This window comes from Rhinolophus sinicus, linkage group LG15 (assembly GCF_036562045.2).
Source record: "Rhinolophus sinicus isolate RSC01 linkage group LG15, ASM3656204v1, whole genome shotgun sequence".
NCBI classification, from domain to species: domain Eukaryota; kingdom Metazoa; phylum Chordata; class Mammalia; order Chiroptera; family Rhinolophidae; genus Rhinolophus; species Rhinolophus sinicus.
In genome coordinates, this window is record NC_133764.1 from 15,333,723 (window position 1) to 15,353,888 (window position 20,166).

A 20,166-nucleotide genomic window follows, 5' to 3' on the forward strand; every position below is an offset into this window, starting at 1 on the left:
CAGCTCTGTCATTCTCCCTGCGGCCTTAGACAAGTCACCTCACCCCTTTGAGCTTCACTTTCTTCGTCTGTAAAATGAGGGCGATATTACTGCAGCCCTCACAGGCTGGGATGAGGATTAAATGAGATAATGCGTGGCTAGCATGTTGTGGGCTCCCAGTCAAGTTAGCTGTTATTATAGGGCAGAGGCTAGAGTGTCTCGACTGCCTATGATCCAGTCATGGGAGATGGTTGGTTGGTCTCCAACTTTGAGTCTGGTGACCGTAAGGTTGTGGTTTTTTTTTCTCTCCCTTCCAGAATGAGTACATGAAAGAAGACTTTTTGATTAAAATAGAAACCTGGCACAAACCAGATCTTGGCACCCAGGAGAATGTGAGTAGCACTTCCCAAGAGCCCCAAGGACTTCAGGCCTTGGAGCAGGGTCCTGAGGCTCTGCCCTGTAGCTTCACCATCCCTATCTTGGGGGCCTCTGTGTGCCCACCTTTTTCCTGGCCAGGAAGGCAACAGCCTCTGCCTAGACCTGTCCTGCTAGCATGGGATTGTTGTGTCACTAATTTGTAAAATACGCTCTCTAAGACAACTTAAGAGGCCTGGTCATAGTACTGGGATTGGTCTAAAGTACAACTCTTTACACAAAAGAGCTATATTTTTAAAACACCAGAATTACAGCCTCTGTAGAGCACAATTTGCCAATAATTCCTCACATTTAAAATACACCTTGACTAGCAATTCCACATAACGGTTATGTGTGCACGTGTGTGAAATAACATACAAGGAGATTCGTTGCAGCATTCTTTGTGTAGCCAAAGATTAAAAACAATACGCGAGCCCATCCATAGGGCACTGTTAAATAAATTGTGGTGCAGCCATATAGAAGTATATTATGCAGCCATTTAAAAGAACCAATAAGGAACAGTCTTCAATATATATTGTCCAATGAAGAAAGGAAGATGCAATACAGTGTGTATGTGTGCTACCATTTATATTTAAAGAAAAATCTTTGCACGTGGATGTTTGTATGTGCATAGAATCTGGTAGCAGTGGTGTTATTCAGGGTTGGAGTGGGAGAAGAGAGTTACTCTTTATCATATCCTTTGGTACATTTTGAATTTGTATCATAATTTCATATCTTGTACATATGCAACCTGTTTAAATTAATTTTTAAAAGCATCAAAATAAGCAGTATATGGCTAAGCAGGCAACATCTCCCCGAGTGTAAATAGTCTTTACAAAGAGGGAACATATGGAAATAATGTAGGTACGATAGGTAGCCTGGGAGGGTTTTGACCTACTGAAGTGGTAATTAGCCTGAAAAGTCAGAGCATTAGTGCTGAAATGTACGTCCACTTAAAATCCATCCGCCTGTCCCTTTGTATAATTTTGTAGGTGATTCTTTACCAGTAGAAATCTCACCTCTCTGGCTATGGGAATAGTGTTCCTTCTGGGTAAAGAGTGCTTTGTATCTGACAAAAACTACACAGTGGTCCTCCTCGTTCCTGCAGGTGCATAAACTGGAGCCTGAGACCTGGAAACATGTGGAAGCCATATATATAGACATTGCAGATCGAAGCCAAGTACTTAGCAAGGTAGGTGCTCCTGAGAGATGTGGCTGGCCTTTGAGATGCAGAAATGACATCTAAGTGTCAGAGAAACAGGGAACCAGACCCAACTTGGATCAAAGGGAAGTTCTCTCTTGGGTATGGTTTTATTTTTTAAATTAGTATTAAGTTCCCTTGGGATACAGCAGGGAAATAGTGGCCTCGATGTATGTATCCTGTTCGGCCTCTGGAAAATATCACTGGACAGCGCAGGTGCTCTCGGCAGCCCTGAGGGTGACTTACCTGGCTGAAGTGACACTTAGCCTGAAACTAGTTCTCAAAGTTATTGTTCCAACTCAGAAACTAAGAAACATTTTTTGCCTGCCTGTTGTGTTCAGAGTCCTCTGTTCTGGTGGGTTCCAGGTAAGGGATACAGATATATGAAAAGACAAGTCCCCTGCCCTCAAGAAGTTGATAGTGTTTTCTCAGAGTGACAAACATGGCAGCAAGCACCTGGGAAAGGACAGTCCACTGCTGGACCATAAAACTGGAGAGAGTGGGGATCGGGTCTTTCCTGCTCATTACTATGCTCCCAGGAAGTATGTTTGGGGAAGGAGAGGGTAGTTCCCCGTCATTCAATACTCTTCCTATCTGACAGCGGCCTGTTGGGATCCGGGCACAGGAATTTGGCTCTCTGCCCATGAGCAGGAATAAGTGTTTGCTCTCCGTATCCCAGGGCTGTGATGCCTCCTTCCAAGAATCACTCTGTGTGCTTAAGATATTTTGATGTGTGCATTTCCAAAAAGATGAAAACCATCTTGTGCTTCATCTTGTGCTTGTGGGATATCCCCACTCCCACCCTCAAAAGGTTAACGGATTTTTCAAAAGACTTTTTATTGAAGTATAACATATATAGCAAAGTGAATTTTTCGTAAGTGTACATAGCCTGATGGTTTTTCTCAAACTGAACATACCCCAATATTTCTGAAACAGAAATACTAGCAAAGAGTGTGACTCTTCGAGTAGTTTGTCAACTCTAGTTATCTCGTGTTGAATGGAGAGAAGCAGAGGTGGGGAAGATTTACTTTTTTAAAGCATATATAAATGATCTTAGCTTTGGGAAATACTTTATGACTCTGTGTGTGTGTGTGTGTGTGTGTGTGTGTGTGAGAGAGAGAGAGAGAGAGAGAGAGAGAGAGAGAAATATTTGTTATCTTTGTTATTTTTGTTATTTTTGTTAAGTAGATGCTATAATGAGTTTGCTTTTCCTGGGCGCGTATGAGTCAATGCAGAGAAATAGCCAAAGATTAAACTTTTGTTATGGTTAATTAACATACAGCATTGACTGCATTATAAATCAGTGAAGTGCTACTGACAATAATACACAAGATGAAACTATACATTGAACAGTCTATGTTCTATACATTGAACATTTCCAATTATGATTTTATTAAAACAAGCCAGTTTGAAACAAAAAACAAGCCAGAGGGAGATCAGATTAGAATATTTCAGCAGTGACAGCCAATTGTTCTCAGCTCTGGCTGTGTTTTAGACTCACCTTCAGAGGTTAAAAAAAAAAAAAAAATCCATGCTGCCCTTACCTGCAGTTATTCAGTTATTCTTATTTATTGGGTTATAGGTGGAGTGGCTCAGAAATCTGTATTTTGAAGAAACCGTCCCTGGTAATTTGAATGCTCACCCCAGGTTAAAAATCCCTGCCTTAATGGAAATACATGCCTGCTCAGACAGTCTGGTGACACTTTCATATGATAAAATTGAAAACAAACCCTGGCAGAGAAAATCACATAGAATGCTCCTCTGAGGCAAATGTAAACAGTTCTATATCTTGTTTGTAATATTTTCCTATATTTTCTGTGTGCCAGCAGCATTAAAACTGGTATAAAGTATAATCTGATGGAAAATCTGATTCTCTCCCTTTCTCTCCCTCCCTGTCCTCCCCTATCTCCCTCTCTCCTATGTCCTCCCTCCCTCCCGCTCTCCTCCATCTCCAATTCTACAACTTCTCAGGATTACAAGGCAGAGGAAGACCCAGCAAAATTTAAATCTATCAAAACAGGCCGAGGACCCTTGGGCCCCAATTGGAAGGTGCAGTTTACACCCTCACCACCAGGGGGCTGGGCACAGTGTGGGTGGGCCTCTCACAGAGGAGGAAGGGAATTGCTGGGACTGGGCTAAGGGAGAGTCAGAGGTCTGCCCTCTTAGTTATCTGCCTGCCTGTGGGTGTGTTTCTAATACAGCAAGAACTTGTAAATCAGAAAGACTGCCCATACATGTGTGCATACAAACTGGTTACTGTCAAGTTCAAGTGGTGGGGCCTGCAGAACAAAGTGGAAAACTTTATACATAAGGTAAGTTACCGGGGTAAGGCCTTCCTAGTGTGTGTATGTTGGTGGGGCTGTTCTGCCCAACAAGAGAAGATCATACAACCCATGTGACTTGTATCCTAAGGTGGCTGACATTCACATATTTCAGTTTGATCGCCTAGACACCCCTCCACTACCCCTTGTACTTAACTGTCTTACGGTTAATGCTCTGTATCCAAGGGCACCATGAGTGATGGAAGGAAACTGAGGCAAGAAAAGGAAACAGGATGGGGCTTGCTATGATTGAAATACAAATAAAACTCAGTCTCTCTTTTCTTGAAACCAAAAAGCAAGAGGTACTGTTAACCAAACTCTCTGGTGCCCTGAATTACTGAACTAGGCAAACATAAGGAGTTTTTATAACCTTTTTTCTGATGTGTTAGAGCCTCACTCTTGGGCCACGTTTCATAGCTGCTGGCCAGTGTTAACCTGCCTTTAGGCTCCAGAGACAAGGAGGAAACTTGGCACAGTTGTTCTGGGGCTTTGGCTTAGCTGCGAGCTCATTGGCTGCTTGTCTTAGTAGCAGTTTGGTGTAGGGCCTAGCTGTGAGGTAGCTACCCATTCTTTCCTGGGGGGCTCGCTCCTACTTGAAGCCCTACCTGTTAGACACGTGAAGGTAAAAGTCACTGACCTATGGGACTGGAGGGCTCATCCAGACAAGTCAGGCATCACTCCAACCCCACCACCCCATTGAAGTATGGGTATTGGCTCAGAGATCATGGGGAGAAGGGCTGCAGCAATAGCCTTCCCCTTCTGGGTCCTAACTGGGTTCCTTTCTTTTTATAGCAAGAGAGGCGTCTGTTTACAAACTTCCACCGGCAGCTGTTCTGTTGGCTCGATAAGTGGGTTGACCTGACAATGGATGACATTCGAAGGATGGAAGAAGAGACAAAGAAACAGCTGGATGAGGTAAGAGATGCCCAGAGGAGACTCAGGGGCCCTCAACTAGGTGAACATGTGAAGGAGACTCTCACGCTGGGACAGTTCACTGAGGGCACAGTTCTGTGGTTATGGGAACGTGTCAGTGTCTCCTTCAGGTACAGTCTCATGCCAGGCAGTCTGCAAACTCGAAGGAAGAAAACCGCCTGTGCCCTTGAATTTGCTATCTAGTTGAGGTCTTGGCATATCCAGAGAGACAAATATGGCAGTGTATGCTGCATGCCAAGTGAGTAATACAGTTGCTGCAGTGGTTCTCCTGCTGGGCTGCAGAGGTGGAGCTGACCCTGGGAGGTGGCAGGTGGGGCTGATCGTGAATATCACACAGAAGACACAACACAACACACATAAGGAACTACTTCCTGAGGTGTTTTTTGAGCTATTTTTAGAGTTTGGAACCTTTGCTTTGGGGGTGGGGTTGGGGGGGAGCTTGGCATGGCTCCCAGAAGGAGGGCTCTCTGCTCCATGGGAGCCTGAAGACCTAACGCTCCCCCTGCTTTGTTTGGAGACGCTCCCTGCGAGGCTCACTCTGAGGAGATGGTCATAAATAACATTCAGGTACTCACTGTGGGGGAGACTGTTGTGAGGCTTTTACATGCACCCTCTCCTGTGAATGTCACAACACCTGTGAGCGGGCCCCACTGTGATCCCCACACTCAGATGAGGAGGTAGAGGCTCTGAGAGATCAATGCCGTACCCGGGGTCACTGCCTGCAGGTGATAGGTCAGGGTCAGCGCCATAGCTTTTAAGCACTCGGACTCTGCTCCCTCTAAATGCCATTTGGGGCCCTCCTCCCTGCCTGGGGCTAAAAATAAGGCAGGAAGTTCCGTTCCATAAGAACTGCCATCCATTTCTCCCTCCTTGCCTTGGGTGGGTTGGCACGGAGCCTGGGTGTCTGGCAGACATTGCTTTGCATGGCCTTGCCCAGCTCTCCAGAAGGGCCTCAAGTGAGATTGAGGCCTGGGTGCTGTGGTGCCCCCCCTATACTGCCCAGGAGCCCTTCCTCTGAAGCCCCCCAGCCCACCCTGGGGAGTTGTTTTTACCTCCAGGATAACATTTCCTGAGGTGACTCACTCAAGTGGTGTGCTGAGGTACTTCCTGATGAAGGCAGATGTTTCGGTTTTTCATTCAGTTACATTTGGCAGGGAAGTGGCAGGATTTTGGATACAATTTCTGCTGCTTCTGCTAAGAATCTTAAGGAAGTGGTAGATTTTAACATCCAGGACTCTGGTCATTCTGACTGTATAAGAGAGAGGCCTGAGTCTTTTGGCCACCCTAGTCCTGAGGAAAAGAGAAAAGAACAAAGTTACAAAACAGGAACACAGAGATTGGGGTGGGGGGGCAGCCTGGAGCTTCGGCCACCTGTTGCCTGACAAAGGCCGGCATAAAGCACACAGGGTCACCGAAGCATTTGCAGACAGCCTTTTGCTCTGGGTAGAATTCGAATTCTTAGAGCTGGGAGAGCTCTCCAGAGGAGCTACTGAACCTGCCTATTCAGATCCAAACTATAAGAGAGGCCTTAGCCTTACTTAGGGAGCTCTTTTTCACTCCCCACCCCATGTCTTCACGTGTTTCTCCATTCTCTGGAGAATTGGGCCATAAGCTTAGGTGACCACTGTCCTCCAGGATGACTGCAAATGTGGGAAATCCTGTTTGGAATTGGAATTTTAAAAGTAGTTTGCAGTGGAAGAGAAAGCAAAACCCAGTCCGTGTTATTGTGTGACATATCTTGACCTCATTAGCGACTGTACAGTATTTTTGGATGCTAAATGTGCCTCTGGCTTACTTGTTTTTTTCCCTGTCTTTTTTTACCCTCTTTTTATCAAAGTTTTATTTTTGTAGTTTTCTTTCTTCTTTTTTTTTTATTAAAAATCCCTACTGCACTGAGGTATGACTGACATACAGAAAGCTGCATATATTTAATGTATATATCTCTGTGAGTTTGCAGATGAGTATACACCCGTGAAACCATCACCACCACAATGAATGATGGATAAACATATCCATCACCTCCAAAAGTACTTTTCTAATTTAAAGACTCAGTATCCCAGGCTTGTGAAGAAAAAACTGTCCTCTGCCCAGGCCCTGAGGTCCCACCCCCCAGAACAGCTCCTTTCATTCTTATAGTTGCTTCTTTTGTTAATTACCTCCCTATTGCCAAATAATGTACTTGTGCTCTTAATTCTTAGTTTCTCAACTTTTGGTATTAAGCATCAACTTCCTCTGGAAGATTTCGCTCTTTTTCTCCACTCACAACTCACACTCTTCCCCTCTCCATCCTTCAATATGGGGCTCATTGGTTTTTCAGTGTTTATATTATTACAGCTCATTCTTTTTTCCTAACGGAGCCTTTTCGTCTACTCTGGTTTTCATTCCTTTCTTGTACAATTTTTTTGTTTTTTTAAGAACTTACTAATTGCCTCCCTTCTTTCTGCTGCTTAGTTGATGTGTCTATTTCATTAAGTTTTGTTTTCCAGTCTCTGTGGATGATTGGGTTTTGTTGGAGTGTGACATTCATTGCATAGTAATGTAGTTGGTGCTGATCCATTCTCATTCATTTTGCTCCCACTTGGTTGGTGATACCTTGATCCAAAGATCTCTTCAGTTATGGAAAATGTTTTTGTATTATCTGTTTCACAATTGTCTCCTCTCTCTTTGTTCTCTTTCTGCAGTTTTTATTAGTTGGGCGTTGGACCTCGAATTGACCTTCTCATTTTCTTATGTTTTCTCTCCTCTTTTTGTCTGCTTTCTGGGAGCTATTTTCCAATGTTAACTTTTCTCTCTTCCATTGAATTTAAAACATTTTTAAGTTCATTTTTAATTTCTTGTTCTGTGTTCTTTTTTTAAAGTACTTTTGTTTTTTCGTACATGCGTTAATCTTTTCTGAAGCTAGAGCTTTTTGGGTTTGTGTTCTGTTTTTGAGGTGTCTCTGCCCTACTGAATATTTTTTGTTTTCCTCTGAGCACCTTTTTCTTGTAGGACTGTTTGTCTTAGGGGCTTTCCTCAAACAACTGGTGGTCCTTGGCCGGCCATTCACATTTAAAACTGAAAGTCAAGAGCTGATTGTAATTTCTTTGAATCAGTGGGTGGGCTTCATTGCAGGGTAGTCAAGTGGTTACATTGGGGTCCCCTGCTTCAGGATCCTGAGTGTTTTTATTGGGCTGGTCATTTCGTCTAGAGAAGACTCTCTGGTCTCCTGCTTGGGGGGATGGTCAGGCAGCCAGCATTCTGGGAACTGAGCTGGAGAAGGGTCCTGGGGGGCTCACCTTAATCCCCTCTTGTTTTGTATTGTGTCCACTTGGCCCCTAGCAAGGCCCCCCCGCCCCCCAGAGAACCCCCTGGCCTTCCTATGGCAGGAAGTGGGGGTGGTTGCTTGACTGTGAGAACTGGGGGAGGGAATGCCAAAGCCAAACTGTTCTTTATTCGGATTTTCAAACAAGTCACCTGTTTTCAACTCCATCTCCACTTCCACCTTCAGAGGTGCCTGGTGCTCCCAGTTCCTGAGTCTTTGGAGAACTTACAGCACAAATTGGTCTGCTCCTTACTGGCTCCCTTCGTTACTGGCACTTAGGTGTCAGCTCAGGCCACTCAGAGTTGCTGCTCACCCATCCTTTTTTCACCTTCCAGAAAGTTGTTACCATCTCTAAGCTGCTGTTGTCTCTCTCCTCTGTGTTGTGGCTGCTCACTCGCAGGTTGTGAAAGGATTCATGAGGCAGGTAGAAATACAGAAGGAAGATTTATTAAAATAAGAGAAGGGTCGGCTGGGTAGAGTCTGCTGGAGACTACTGCATCGAGTCTTTGTTTCGTCTCAAGTTTTGTATTTTCTAGCCAGGATGTAAATTGCTTCGGCCTGTAATGGAATTTTCTTTTGGGTTCGGCTTTGTCCGTTGGGGTGGGGGAAGGTGCAGTTAAAACTGGTTGTTATTGCTACCTTTACATATGATGTAGATTTAAGTTGGAGCCAGAAGTGGATCCCATACAGATACAAAAACTCTCCACAGAGTAACAGGACCTGTACTGGGCGGAAGTAAATAGAAACATTGAAACTGGTCTGCATAGTAAATGTATAGCAAGCAGTCATTAAGCTTTGGTGGAAAGGAGGCAAAGAAAAGAAAGCTTTCAAAAAGGTCCTGAGATAAATTACACTTATTAATTCTAATTATACCAGAGATCCCAATCTCAAAATAGAAGATTTAGTGTCACCTTTATAATCCTCCCGTCTCATCACTCTTGTTGTCTTCGTGGCTTTATATCTTTTTTTATATCTTTACTGTCATCATAGTAGGGTTTGGGGGAGAAATAGCAATAAATGCATGCATTCAATCGGCCATGATTCACTTGCAGTAGGAATTGTGACTGTAATTCTTTAAGCCAGTGCATAGTAGTCTATAAAGTGGGTGGGTTATTTTTGTGAGTTATGATGGGTCACTAGAAGGCCAGTTGCCACTGCTATAACTCTCGTCCCTGTGGGGTGGGGGACTCACCATTCTTGGACGAGGCTCAAGGATTTGAGAAACAAGGGATCAAGAGATTAGTCCTTTGCCCCAAAAAGAAAAATGTCAGGAGATGTGTGCCTGTAGGAAAGCAGTTTCCCTCTCTCACTCTCTTTTTCCCCTCTCTCTTTCTCCCTTTCCCTCTCACCTTTTCTCCCTCTCCCTTCCCCCCTCCCTCATCCTCCCTCTCACTTGCTGTCTTAAGAGACTCATAATGTCAAAAGTAGAAGAAGGCACCGTAAAGGTCATTTAGTCCCATTATATGTCCAGTGCTTGAGTCCTCTCTGTAGCTTCTCCACCAGCCTGTGCTTGATTGCCTCCTGTAATGAGGAACTCACTATCTGATGAACATGGTGGTGATAAAATTATTTTTATTATTACTAGAAGCTAACATTTATTGAGGTCTTACTGTGTGCCTGTCGTATGTGGTAAGCTTGTGTGGCAACCTGTGCCTTAAATATTATTTTAATTTTGTAGATAGAGAAACTGAGACTCAGAAGTGAAGGATACCTTCTAGTTCACTGAACCAAGTGCCTCCTGGGCCTTTGGCCATTAATTTTGTAGATAATGAGCCTGGGAGAAGAGAACTCATTTAAAAAATTTTAAGAAAACTTATTTCCCTATTTACTGGACCCACTAGAGCACTTGTTAGAAAACAGCAAAGATGCTGTGTGTTAGAGCATGATTAAGATTCTGCAGCATTTTCTTTCCCAGCCTTCCCTGCAGGGTCCTACGTCCCTGTTGGCTCTGTGATTCCTCTGATCCCTCCATAATCCTTCCCTTCTGGACTTGGTGCTCCGTGATGGAGCCGAGAGGCTACATGACACTCTTGCACAGCTGGCCCGCCTGGGGGCTGTCTCTGAGCCCCCTTGTAGCCACTCTTCCCGTCCACATTCTTGCTTGTGAACACACCTGTCCCTTTCTCATTACCTGCATCTTGGTGCAGAGGGCCCTTGTTTATCCTATGGCTTTTTGACTAATATATCACTATCGGTTTTAGATTTTAAGCTTTAAACTTTGGACTGGTTACCCAGAGACTCTGTAAGGGTCCCTGTGTAGTGAAGTGCCTGCCAGGACACTACCTCAAAGTTTCCAGTTTGGGACTGTGATAGATATAAAATCTGAGGGTTAGGCTGATAAAGAGAAAATACTTGGTGCCTAGCTCACCTGCGAGGCCATGGGAGGTTAGAATCTGAGATTCTCATAGCGTCTGCAGAGGGCAGAGCTAGGTCTCCTGAGGCTGAGGGATCCCTGTACATCAGGGGTGTCCAAACTGCGGCCCACGGGCCAACTGTGGCCCGCAATCCATTTTTAATTGGCCTGCAGCAAATTCCAAAAATATGTTTAGTTTACTTAAATAAACCAGGTGAGGCAATATGTACTTCACCTCGAGTGAGTGGCCTGCTGTTTGTGTATTTTACCACATATGGCCCTTGGTAAAAAAACGTTGAAAAAAGTTTGGGCACCCCTGCTGTACATGGAGGATGACGCTATCCCGTGGGTCAAAATTCCCTCTGACCTGTCCGGCAATGATTGACCCCAGGGCAAACCGCCCAGAACATTGGACAACATCTTAAAACATGGGAGTAGCTTTATTTTATTTTTAAATATAATTTCATTTTTCAATATTAAGGTAATATATAAACATTAAACATCTTTTGGAAAAGAGTGAAAAAGTAGAAAGAAAAAAATCAACTTGTACTCTTACCATTTAAAGACAACCACTAAAAACATTTTCCTGCATTTTTAAGTCTTTCTACACACTTCTACTTAGTTATGATTGTATTGCATGTGCCAGGTGGTTGATTATCTTACCTTTTTCTCTGAACATTTTAAGGAAGCATTTTCCTACTAAAAAAATGTCTTCGTGTTTCTGACTGCAACATATATGTTGTTCTGTGTGTACTCTGTCATTACCCAATGTTAAATTTTCCTTTCATGTTGTTTCTAAGTTATCACTATTATAATGCTGTGGTGAAAATTTTTGTGCCCTCGGTTTTTTTTTGGGGGGGGGCGGTTAATAAGGATTATTTTCTTAGAATAAATTCCTACAAATCGAATTAGAGAATTTAAGACTGTTGTTATTTGTTGCCAAATTCCTTTCCCAAATGGCTGAACCTATTTATAGGGTGGCTTTGGTTTCTAAAGAGGTTCTAAAAACAATTCCACAGGTGCCTCATAGCTGTGTTCCTTCAAGAATGCTATTTGGTTTGTGGTAACTTTTCAGTGTCTTAAACTGATATTTTTACTAGCTTTATTTTTTTATTCACCTTTTTATGTTGAGATGATTGTAATAGTCACGTGCAGTTTTAAGAAATAATAAGAGATCTGTTTCTCCCAATGGCCGTACCTTGCAAAACTATAGTACAGTCACAGTGAGGATATTGACATTGATGCTTTCACTAGGTTTTTAAGCCAGAGGAGTGTTTCATATTTAATGGTGAAAGCAATTTGCAAAAGATATAGAATATATTAAAAAATAGAAGTCCATATAAATAAATAAAATAAATAAAAGCCCCTTTCCTCCAACCCCTGGGGTTATTCCTAGAGGAAACCACTGTTTAAAAAAAACAAACTAGAATAGAAGTTTCTATTTTCATGTTCCTTATGTTCCTTAACTGTGTGTGTGTGTGTGTGTGTGTGTGTGTGTGTGTGTGTGTGTCCTGCAATAGCTTGATCCAAGGAACACTGCAAACGTCAGATAAAAATCTCTCATGTCATTTAGGCCCAGGAAACAGGAAATAAGCATTCTTAGAGCATTCATTACAAGAATGAAATAATGCATTTTTATTTCAGTAGCACCCTGGTGGGGGTCTGAGAGTAGGGGAAGCTGTTGAGCGCCCTGATGGGAAGTTGCATCTCATCTCAAGCAGTAGGAAAACAGGACTTGGCTTTGGATTCGCAGTGAACTCGCAGGGTATACCATGATCTGGTTGAGCCTCAAAGAGTTTTGCTCCCATCACATTAAATTGTCTCTGATTATTGAAAATTTATGTGAATGGTCACTAGTGAGCAGACATTTAATGAGCATGTTTTTGTCTTTTAAGAAAATTGTAAAGAATGTCAAACTTACAGAAAATGGCAAGAATACAATACCCTGTTTACCCAGCGACTCCATTCCTTTAAAGCAAAAGAAACAACCCAGGATCACACACTGCAGCCTTCTAGTCTCTTTCAATCTGGTGATATTCCTGTTTTCCCTGGACTTCATGACCTTGACATTTTTGAGGGTTATAGCTGGTTATTTTGTAGAATGTTTCTCAATTTGGGTTTGTCCAATGATTCTGCATGATTAGATCCAGTTTATGCATTTTAGGCCAGAATGTCACAGATTTGGTGTTCTTTTCATTGTATCTTGTCAGTCTTTCTGTCCAGTTACTGGTGAGGTGCCCCTTGTTCACCTGAAGCACAGCAGTGTCCCAGGCTTGTCTTGTTCCTTCCGTGACTCAGTCCTAGAATCAGCTGTATCTTCAAGGAGCCCTGGTTCCTGTTAGGGTAGGGTGGTGTTGGGGTGCTAGGTGTGTTCATTACTGTTGATGTGTTGCTGCTCCCAGGCTTTCTCATAGGGCAGAGCTAGGGAACTTTCACATTAAATTTATTTCTATTAGGTTGGAGCAAAAGTAATTGCTGTTTTACAGTGTTTAACCTTTTAAATCTCAATTACTTTGGCACCAACCTAATATATCTGCCTTACATATTATGTTCAAATAAAATAGCCCCAATTCCAGTCTTGACACCACAGGATTAAATTTTTACTTTTTTTAAAAGGTGGCAGTACCCTTCGCCTTAACAGATTTGTCATGTTGGAAACTTTCATTTGTTGAACCCTTATGAAGTAACATATTAACAGATATTAATGAATATGGACAACTGAAGTTATAAGAGCAGTAATAATTCAGAGATCATCATTCAGGAAACTGAGTTTTGAGTAAACTCTACCGGAGACAGGTTTTCCAGGTGGAGCTAAGTGCTTGCTCAAAGGTTGGGGACTAGCTTGGTGTCTGCAAACGGACTTTCCTGTTTGGAGCAGAGGATGTTTGCTGCAGACAATGAAAAGTGAGGCTTGTAAGACTGACTTATGGTCCATCTCCTGTAGGTTCTTAGTCAGGTCTGGGGCCCAAGAATCTACAAGTGCCCCAGGCAATTATTTTGATCAAGTTGGAGGAAACTCGGGCCTACACTGGGGAGGACCAGGAGAATTTTTTTTTTATTGTGCCCATGTTCCATGTGGGCTTACTGATTATAATAGTGCGGCGGGGGGTGTGGGTGTGTGTGTGTGGGTGTGTGTGTGGGTGTGTGTAAACAAGAAACGTGGGTTTGCAAGGTGGCAGGAAGTATGTTTTAAGAATGTTTCCCAGTGAAGAACTACTATTACTGAGATAGAATCTCTCTGCAAAGTTGTGCCAGTATTAAATTTTCATGAATAGAACATAACTCTGAGGGCTGTAGTTTAGAAGTCCAGGTTCTTCAGAACTTGTGAAACACACATCCCTTTTGCTATAGGATGGTGTTTGGAACAAAGAAATAACAACATAGATAACATGTACTGAGTGTATGCTCAGTGCCAAGCCCTCTGCTATGCTAAGTAGTCTACATAAATATCTTGATTTAATCTTTACCACTCAACCCCATGACGCATGTGCCATTATCATCTCCACCTTATAATTACAGAAATTGAGGCATAGAGAGCAATGAAGTAACTTGCTTAAGGTTACCCAATTAATAATGATGGAGCCAGAATACAATCCAGGCAGTTTGATTCCAGAGGTCATGCTCTTACGTGCTCAAAATTTGTTGAATGCATAAAGAATGCAAATTGAGGAGAAAGCTCCTGGGTAGTGAAGGCAGTATCAATGGGAAGTTAAAATACACATATGTTATAGACATGCTACAAATAGAATTTTCAAGTCGGAACGGATTTGAGAGCAATCACCTCCACAGTCTCCCCAACAAGACTTCTGTCTACTTCTGCTTGGAAGGTGCCCGTGACATGGGCCACTCAGGGCTTCCAGAGAAGACCCCGTCCTGTTTTCCAGCAGCCTCGCGCTTCTTTTAAGCTGAGGTTTGCCCCTAGTACTTTCTACCCGTGTTCTTGTGCTGAACCCTGGTGCCACACTGTGTGCCCTATTGACTAGGCGAAGCTCTAAGCAGAGCTCACGAGAGGGACTTGCCATTCCCTCTGCCTAAACACTGTCCTGTCCCCGTCTGTCCTCCTGCTTCCAGGGAGCCACAGGCTTTTCCTCCCCACTTCCTTCAGGTCTTTACTCAAACATCACTTATCAAAGAGGCCTTCCGTAGCCAGCTTATAAAGTAGCACTTCCCCAGTTGTTCTCTATCCCAGCAGCCCTCAGCCCCGTGTGACACACAGTAGTGGCTTATTCTCCCCCATCTTGCCCTAGGATGTAAGTTCCTTGAGGAGAGACTTGATCTGTTTTGGCTCACTACTGAGGACTCAGGCCTGGAGAATGCCTAGCACAAAAGAGATGTTGCATAAATAGCTGTTGAATAATTGAAAGAGAGACAGGAACTTAAGAACTAAACCCCAACCCTGGGACATAGGGGAGAGAAACAGCAATCATGGATGGTGGGACCAGTGACACAGCTGTAAATGGTATGGCTTTGGCTGTATTTATGCAGAATTCCATTCTGATTTGCTTTGTACACACATGCTCCTCCCTATCTATTGGCAGGATTGAGAGGTGGGATGTATTTGTGGTGGAGTCTCATTAGCAGCAAGACCCTTCAACTTTTCTGCTTTTTCTGTTTCAGATGAGACAAAAGGACCCAGTGAAAGGAATGACAGCGGATGACTAAAGCCACCTCTCCCCCTTCTGCACTGTATGTACGTTTCTCACTGTGAATGTCATAGACACTAAAACCAGTCCGGGTCCTCAAGGCTCAGCCGCTCACAGTCGTCAGAAAACCTGCTTTATTCCTCATCCTGCCCTCTAGGAATCATGCTGACTGCCATGCTAAACAGGCTTGTCATGGTCTCAGGCTTCCATTGAGAGCAATTATGACTATTAGGACATTTGAGGGACTTTACAAAGAACTACCCAGACAGACATGGACAGAGTTATGAGACGGGGTGGGATGGGGGCGGTAGATCAGACTTGAAGCTTATCTGCAACTAATTGCTCTTCCTCCTCTAACTTGAGCCATATCAAGTTGAAACTGGCATTCTGGGGCACGCCCTACAGCACCTATGCCAGAGCCAGTTCCTAGCTCCCAACTGCTGGTGTTCCCTGTGCCTCCCTTGGAAAATCTGCTGGCCGGACAGCTTCCCTAGCATTCATTGTTGTGTCTGGTGCTTCATTTCCCGCCTCTTTGTACCCCCGATCCCATACTAAGTAGCTGTCCTCATCAGAGGCAGCATCTTTCAGATGCTTGGAGAATATTTCTGCCCAGTCATAGGGAGGACCAGGGTGGGATGTTTCTTGTCACACTGTCAATCTTCCCCAGGTCCCTTCCTTTTAATTGCTCCCAGTGCCCTGAATACTTCCAGACGTTGCTGTTATTCTAGCAGCTCAGAGTGGGCTTGGTCATGGAATAAAACACTTGGCCCTGCTCCCCATCAGGCTGAGAGATTCTTTTATCAAATAAAGATTGGTTATCCTTGGGCGGCCAGATGGCTCAGTTAGTTGGAGCACGAGCTCTGAACAACAGGGTTGCCGGTTTGATTCCCACATGGGCCAGTGAGCTGCGCCCTCCACAACTAGATTGAAGAAAACGAGCTGCCGCTGAGCTGCCAGAGGGGTGGCCAGATGGCTCAGTTGGTTAGAGCACAAGCTCTCAACAAGGTTGCTGGTTCAATTCCCACATGGGATGGTGGGCTGTGCCCCCTGCAATTAAGATTGAAAACGATGACTGAACTTGGAGCTGAGCTGCACCCTCCACCAACGACTTGGAGTTGATGGACCCTGGAAAAACACACTGCTCCCCAATAATCCCCAATAAATCTTTTAAAAAGAAAAAACTAAAACAAACTGGCTGTGCTGTAGCACTAAGGAGCTAAGGAGGTGTGGCTGGTCCCACCACCAGTGATGCAAACCTGTGCTTTAGGAGAACTGGGAGATAAAAGGATGGGATTAAATGGATTGTTGCAGTGCCAGCTTCTAGTCACTGCTTGGACCTTATTTTCCTCTCTCCCCAGCCCCAACCACACCAGCTGGCATCCTTCCTCCTTTGGAAATTCCCCCATCGATGATTTATAGTACTTCCATTTTCCTCTGTTGCTTCCTTAATAATTGTATTTCTCTTCTAGTTTTGCAAGACAGTGGTCAACAGGAAGGCCCAGCAGCTCCACTCTCCCGAGTGACAGGCCATCTTCGGACGCAGCCTTTCTGTGCACCTTCTTCAGGCAACTTTCGATCCCTTACTGTAGCTAATTCTAGATGCCCTTTAATATTGTGAACAAATAGACTGTCTGGTATTATGAAGCCGTGTGTGCAGGAGCCCGCTGCTCATCTGAGATGTGGCGTGTAGGTTGCTGTATTTACAGCTCCTCCCTTTCCAACCATTGTACTCTCAACCCATTTCTGTGTGCCCTCCCCCTCCCCTTTATTTCCAAGTGACATTTTTAGTCTCTCGAAATAGCTGCCTTTTGTGATGTGGTGATTTAAATGATTTAAGTTTGTTTGTTTTCAACCTTGGGATAAACTGAGGTATTTTGTTTCCTGGCAGATTTTTGCAATTTTGAGTGCTCACCTGGGGAGAGGGGATGAGTTAGAAATACAGTTTTTTCACCCCAGTTCCACAGAACAGCAATGTGGCTTCATAACTCTGACCTCTGCTTCCAATAACCCATTGTTAAGAGTGCTCTAAGCACCAAGGAAATACCCAAGGCCCAGCCAGTCTCTGTCTTGAACATTCAACAAATACAAATAACCCCTGCCCATGCATTGCATCTTTGGTCACTAGTTTCAGAAACACCTATGGCTTCTCGGCCCTCCTGTTGCCCACTCTGTCTACATCTCTGCAGAACCCGTAACATGCCCAGGTCAGCCCGACACCTGGAGGGACCTAGCCAGTATGGCCCTTAGAATCGAGTCTGCCCCACATACACTAATTAGTCTGCCCCCCAAGGAGCTCTGTATGTCCACGCTCCTCTTCCTGTTTGGGCTGGTGCTGTCACTCAGCAATAATCCTCTTTTCTCTGTGCTTTCTTAGATTCCTGTCCCGTCTTTGAGGCTGGTCAGGACACAAAGTCCTGACCTCTTCATGCTGCATAAAACAAGCATGCAAAAAGCTCCTTCCCAGCAGAATACGTTCTCTCTCGTCTCCAATTGCTAAAAAGGATCTGGGGATCAAGAACTCAGCTCGTCCTGCCCCCAAGCTGAGTTCTGTCCTGGACAATCAAAGCAAGTAGTGACTGTAGTACAAAACTCTACCAAAGTAGGCCAGTGAGTGTCCAGGCTCCAGGGGAACAGAAGCTGCGGAGTGCTTCAGTGTTTCCTGTAACCTGGCAGAACCCAAGTATGCCTTCCCAGTGAGAGTCAAAGAGCTGTGGTGTCACCTGACATTTCCCAAACTCTGCGGAGTATGTTGGCTGAGTGTGCAGTGATCCAAGCCCATGCTAGCCTGGGTGCAGCTGCTAATGAGACCAAATCTGTTGAGGGAGCGAGAAGTAGGATGAGATAATGTAGCCTCATGTTTTTGTCAGTTTGTTTCGCCTTACTTCGTTCTAAGTGCAATAAGGGAGTGTCTCACAGGATTGCACCTATGACATCCTGAAGGATGCTTCCCTGTGGCCCTCCTGGGGCCGGGGTGGACAGACTCACACCCCTTGGCATGGTTAGCTCCCACCCTTGAGGCCCCTTTAGGACCAGGATACGTCCTGTTACACCTTCCTTTTAGTCTCACCTTGTGGGGTCTATAGTAGCAATGGATCTGGCACGGTTCAGTTGGTTATTCACATCCCAACTGCTGGTAGCATTTATTTGACTGGGAAAGTTGAAGCAGCATTCCTACTGGAGAAAAATGTAAATGTTTTCCTGCAAGCTTTGTATTAGCTGTAATTATATTTGTGCTTCAAGCTCTCCTTTCTTCATCAACTAAGTGAAGTCCAGATGTGAGTTATCCTGGGAGAAACAACTGGTGGTATTCTAAACAAGACGGTTGTTTAGGTGGTGCAAGGGGCAGGTGTTAGTCTCCTTCCTTCAGCTCTTCTCTGAGATCCACACATATCACTCCAGCTCCAGTGGGGGCTCACTCTATCTGCCTTTTCTCTGCCTCCCCCCCACCTCCACCTGTTGCCCCAGTTTGAAAGCATCCACATGAGCTGAGCGACAATTCCTGAAGCCAGTTGGATCTGGGGCTCCAACCCACATGAACATAAGGCGGGATGTCCCCGGTCTATTCCATCCCCAAGGATAGTGTTGCTGCTGGGCAACGGTGTTGGCTTCTTTTAAGTATCCCCCTTCTTCCTTCACCTCCCCCAAACCGACTAGCACTCAGAAGGGCTTACAATGAAAGGCTCAGCTCCAGGGTAGTACCTGAGGATGTGCCATGCCCCTTCAGACCAGCTGCTTCTATTAGATTTCCAGGGTCTCAGCCCCAGCTGGAAGCAGCAGTGCCTCTGTAGGAGGGGTGCTGGGCTCTGGCCTTCTTACCCAGAGAGGTCAGGGACAGGGTCAGTATTGTGGCACGTGTATATCTTCCCAGTTCTCTTACAGTCCCTGCTGGGACTCCCTGACTTATTTTGATTGGTTCTTAGTGCTACTTCTTTTACAAAATACACTTTGTAGAATTGACTAGATCACCTTATTTAATGTGAGTTTGTGCCTTTTTGTCTCAATCTTCCAATACAGGTATATTGGGGGAAAAAGCAGTCTAATAAAATTCTAGACAGAGTTTTCTGGAGTCGAGCTTATTGGTCATGTCCTTACATCCATTTTCCAATTCAGATACCCTCAGACTCTTGCTGATATCTTCCATTTTAAAACTTTTATAGGAGGATTTCTGTAAATTAAAACATCCCCGTGTCATTTTACTTATGCAAACATCATACATGGGAAAGTAATTTGGCCATTTCCTACTGGCAGTATTTCCTTTTTGCTTTCATCTCCCCTCCTCTTCACATCTCCCTTTTTCAGCATCCTACCAAGCAAAACATTTAAAGTAGGAGTTCTTAACCTTGCTTTCAGGTCTATGAACCTTATGAAGCTTGTTTGTAAAATTGTGTTTTTCTGGGGAAGGTCACTGCTCTCATCAGATCCTCAAAGGAATCCCATGCACCCTCCTTCCCCTCCGCGCCCCCCCCTCCCCGCCATATATTAAGAACCAGTGATTTGACGGAAATCATAGTTAATCTTTGGCAAAGTAAATAATAATTTCATGTTTGGTCCCAACATAGAGGCACTGACTTATTTTTCATTCGTTGACGGCCCATTTTCTAAGAGTCCAAGAACCCCCCATAAGTCCAAAGTGTAAAAAGTAACCTAAGTGAAGACCACAGAGAAGAACTAAGTAGAGCCCAATGACCAACATGAGACCGCCTGGAGTTAGGTGGGGGAAAGAGACTGGATTAGAGGCAGGACGGTGGCCGGACTGCCCTCTCCCCACTCCGCCCTTTGGGCCTCCGGGGGTTGGGAAGCTGGAAGGAGACAGCGCAGAGGTCAGAAACCTCCGATTCCATATTACAAAAGCCAGCTACAGCTGACGATGGTCGCGCTGCTGTGGCGACGACTTCCGCCGGGAGACGGCCCCTCCCAGTCGGCCCCGCGCGGGGCACCCTGGGAACCGCGGGTCTATTGGGCAGTCGCACGCCGGGCGGAGCGAGCAGTGTGACGTCTCCTCCCTGTCGGCCTCGCGCGGG

At 44.6% G+C, this 20,166-nt stretch overlaps 1 protein-coding gene across 1 annotated transcript in view; it reads left to right on the plus strand.

Moving 5' to 3' along the window:
* PITPNA (phosphatidylinositol transfer protein alpha) overlaps positions 1-19,202 on the plus strand; it is a 36,473-nt gene extending 17,271 nt beyond the window's left edge. Inside the window, exons 6-12 of the mRNA XM_019755502.2 lie at positions 297-371; positions 1,502-1,585; positions 3,566-3,643; positions 3,796-3,906; positions 4,708-4,830; positions 15,120-15,188; positions 16,615-19,202. Coding sequence (XP_019611061.1) covers positions 297-371; positions 1,502-1,585; positions 3,566-3,643; positions 3,796-3,906; positions 4,708-4,830; positions 15,120-15,164 — 516 coding nt within the window. The 3' untranslated portion in view covers positions 15,165-15,188; positions 16,615-19,202. The remainder of the gene's footprint in view (positions 1-296; positions 372-1,501; positions 1,586-3,565; positions 3,644-3,795; positions 3,907-4,707; positions 4,831-15,119; positions 15,189-16,614) is intronic.
* Positions 19,203-20,166: the final 964 nt, after the last annotated feature.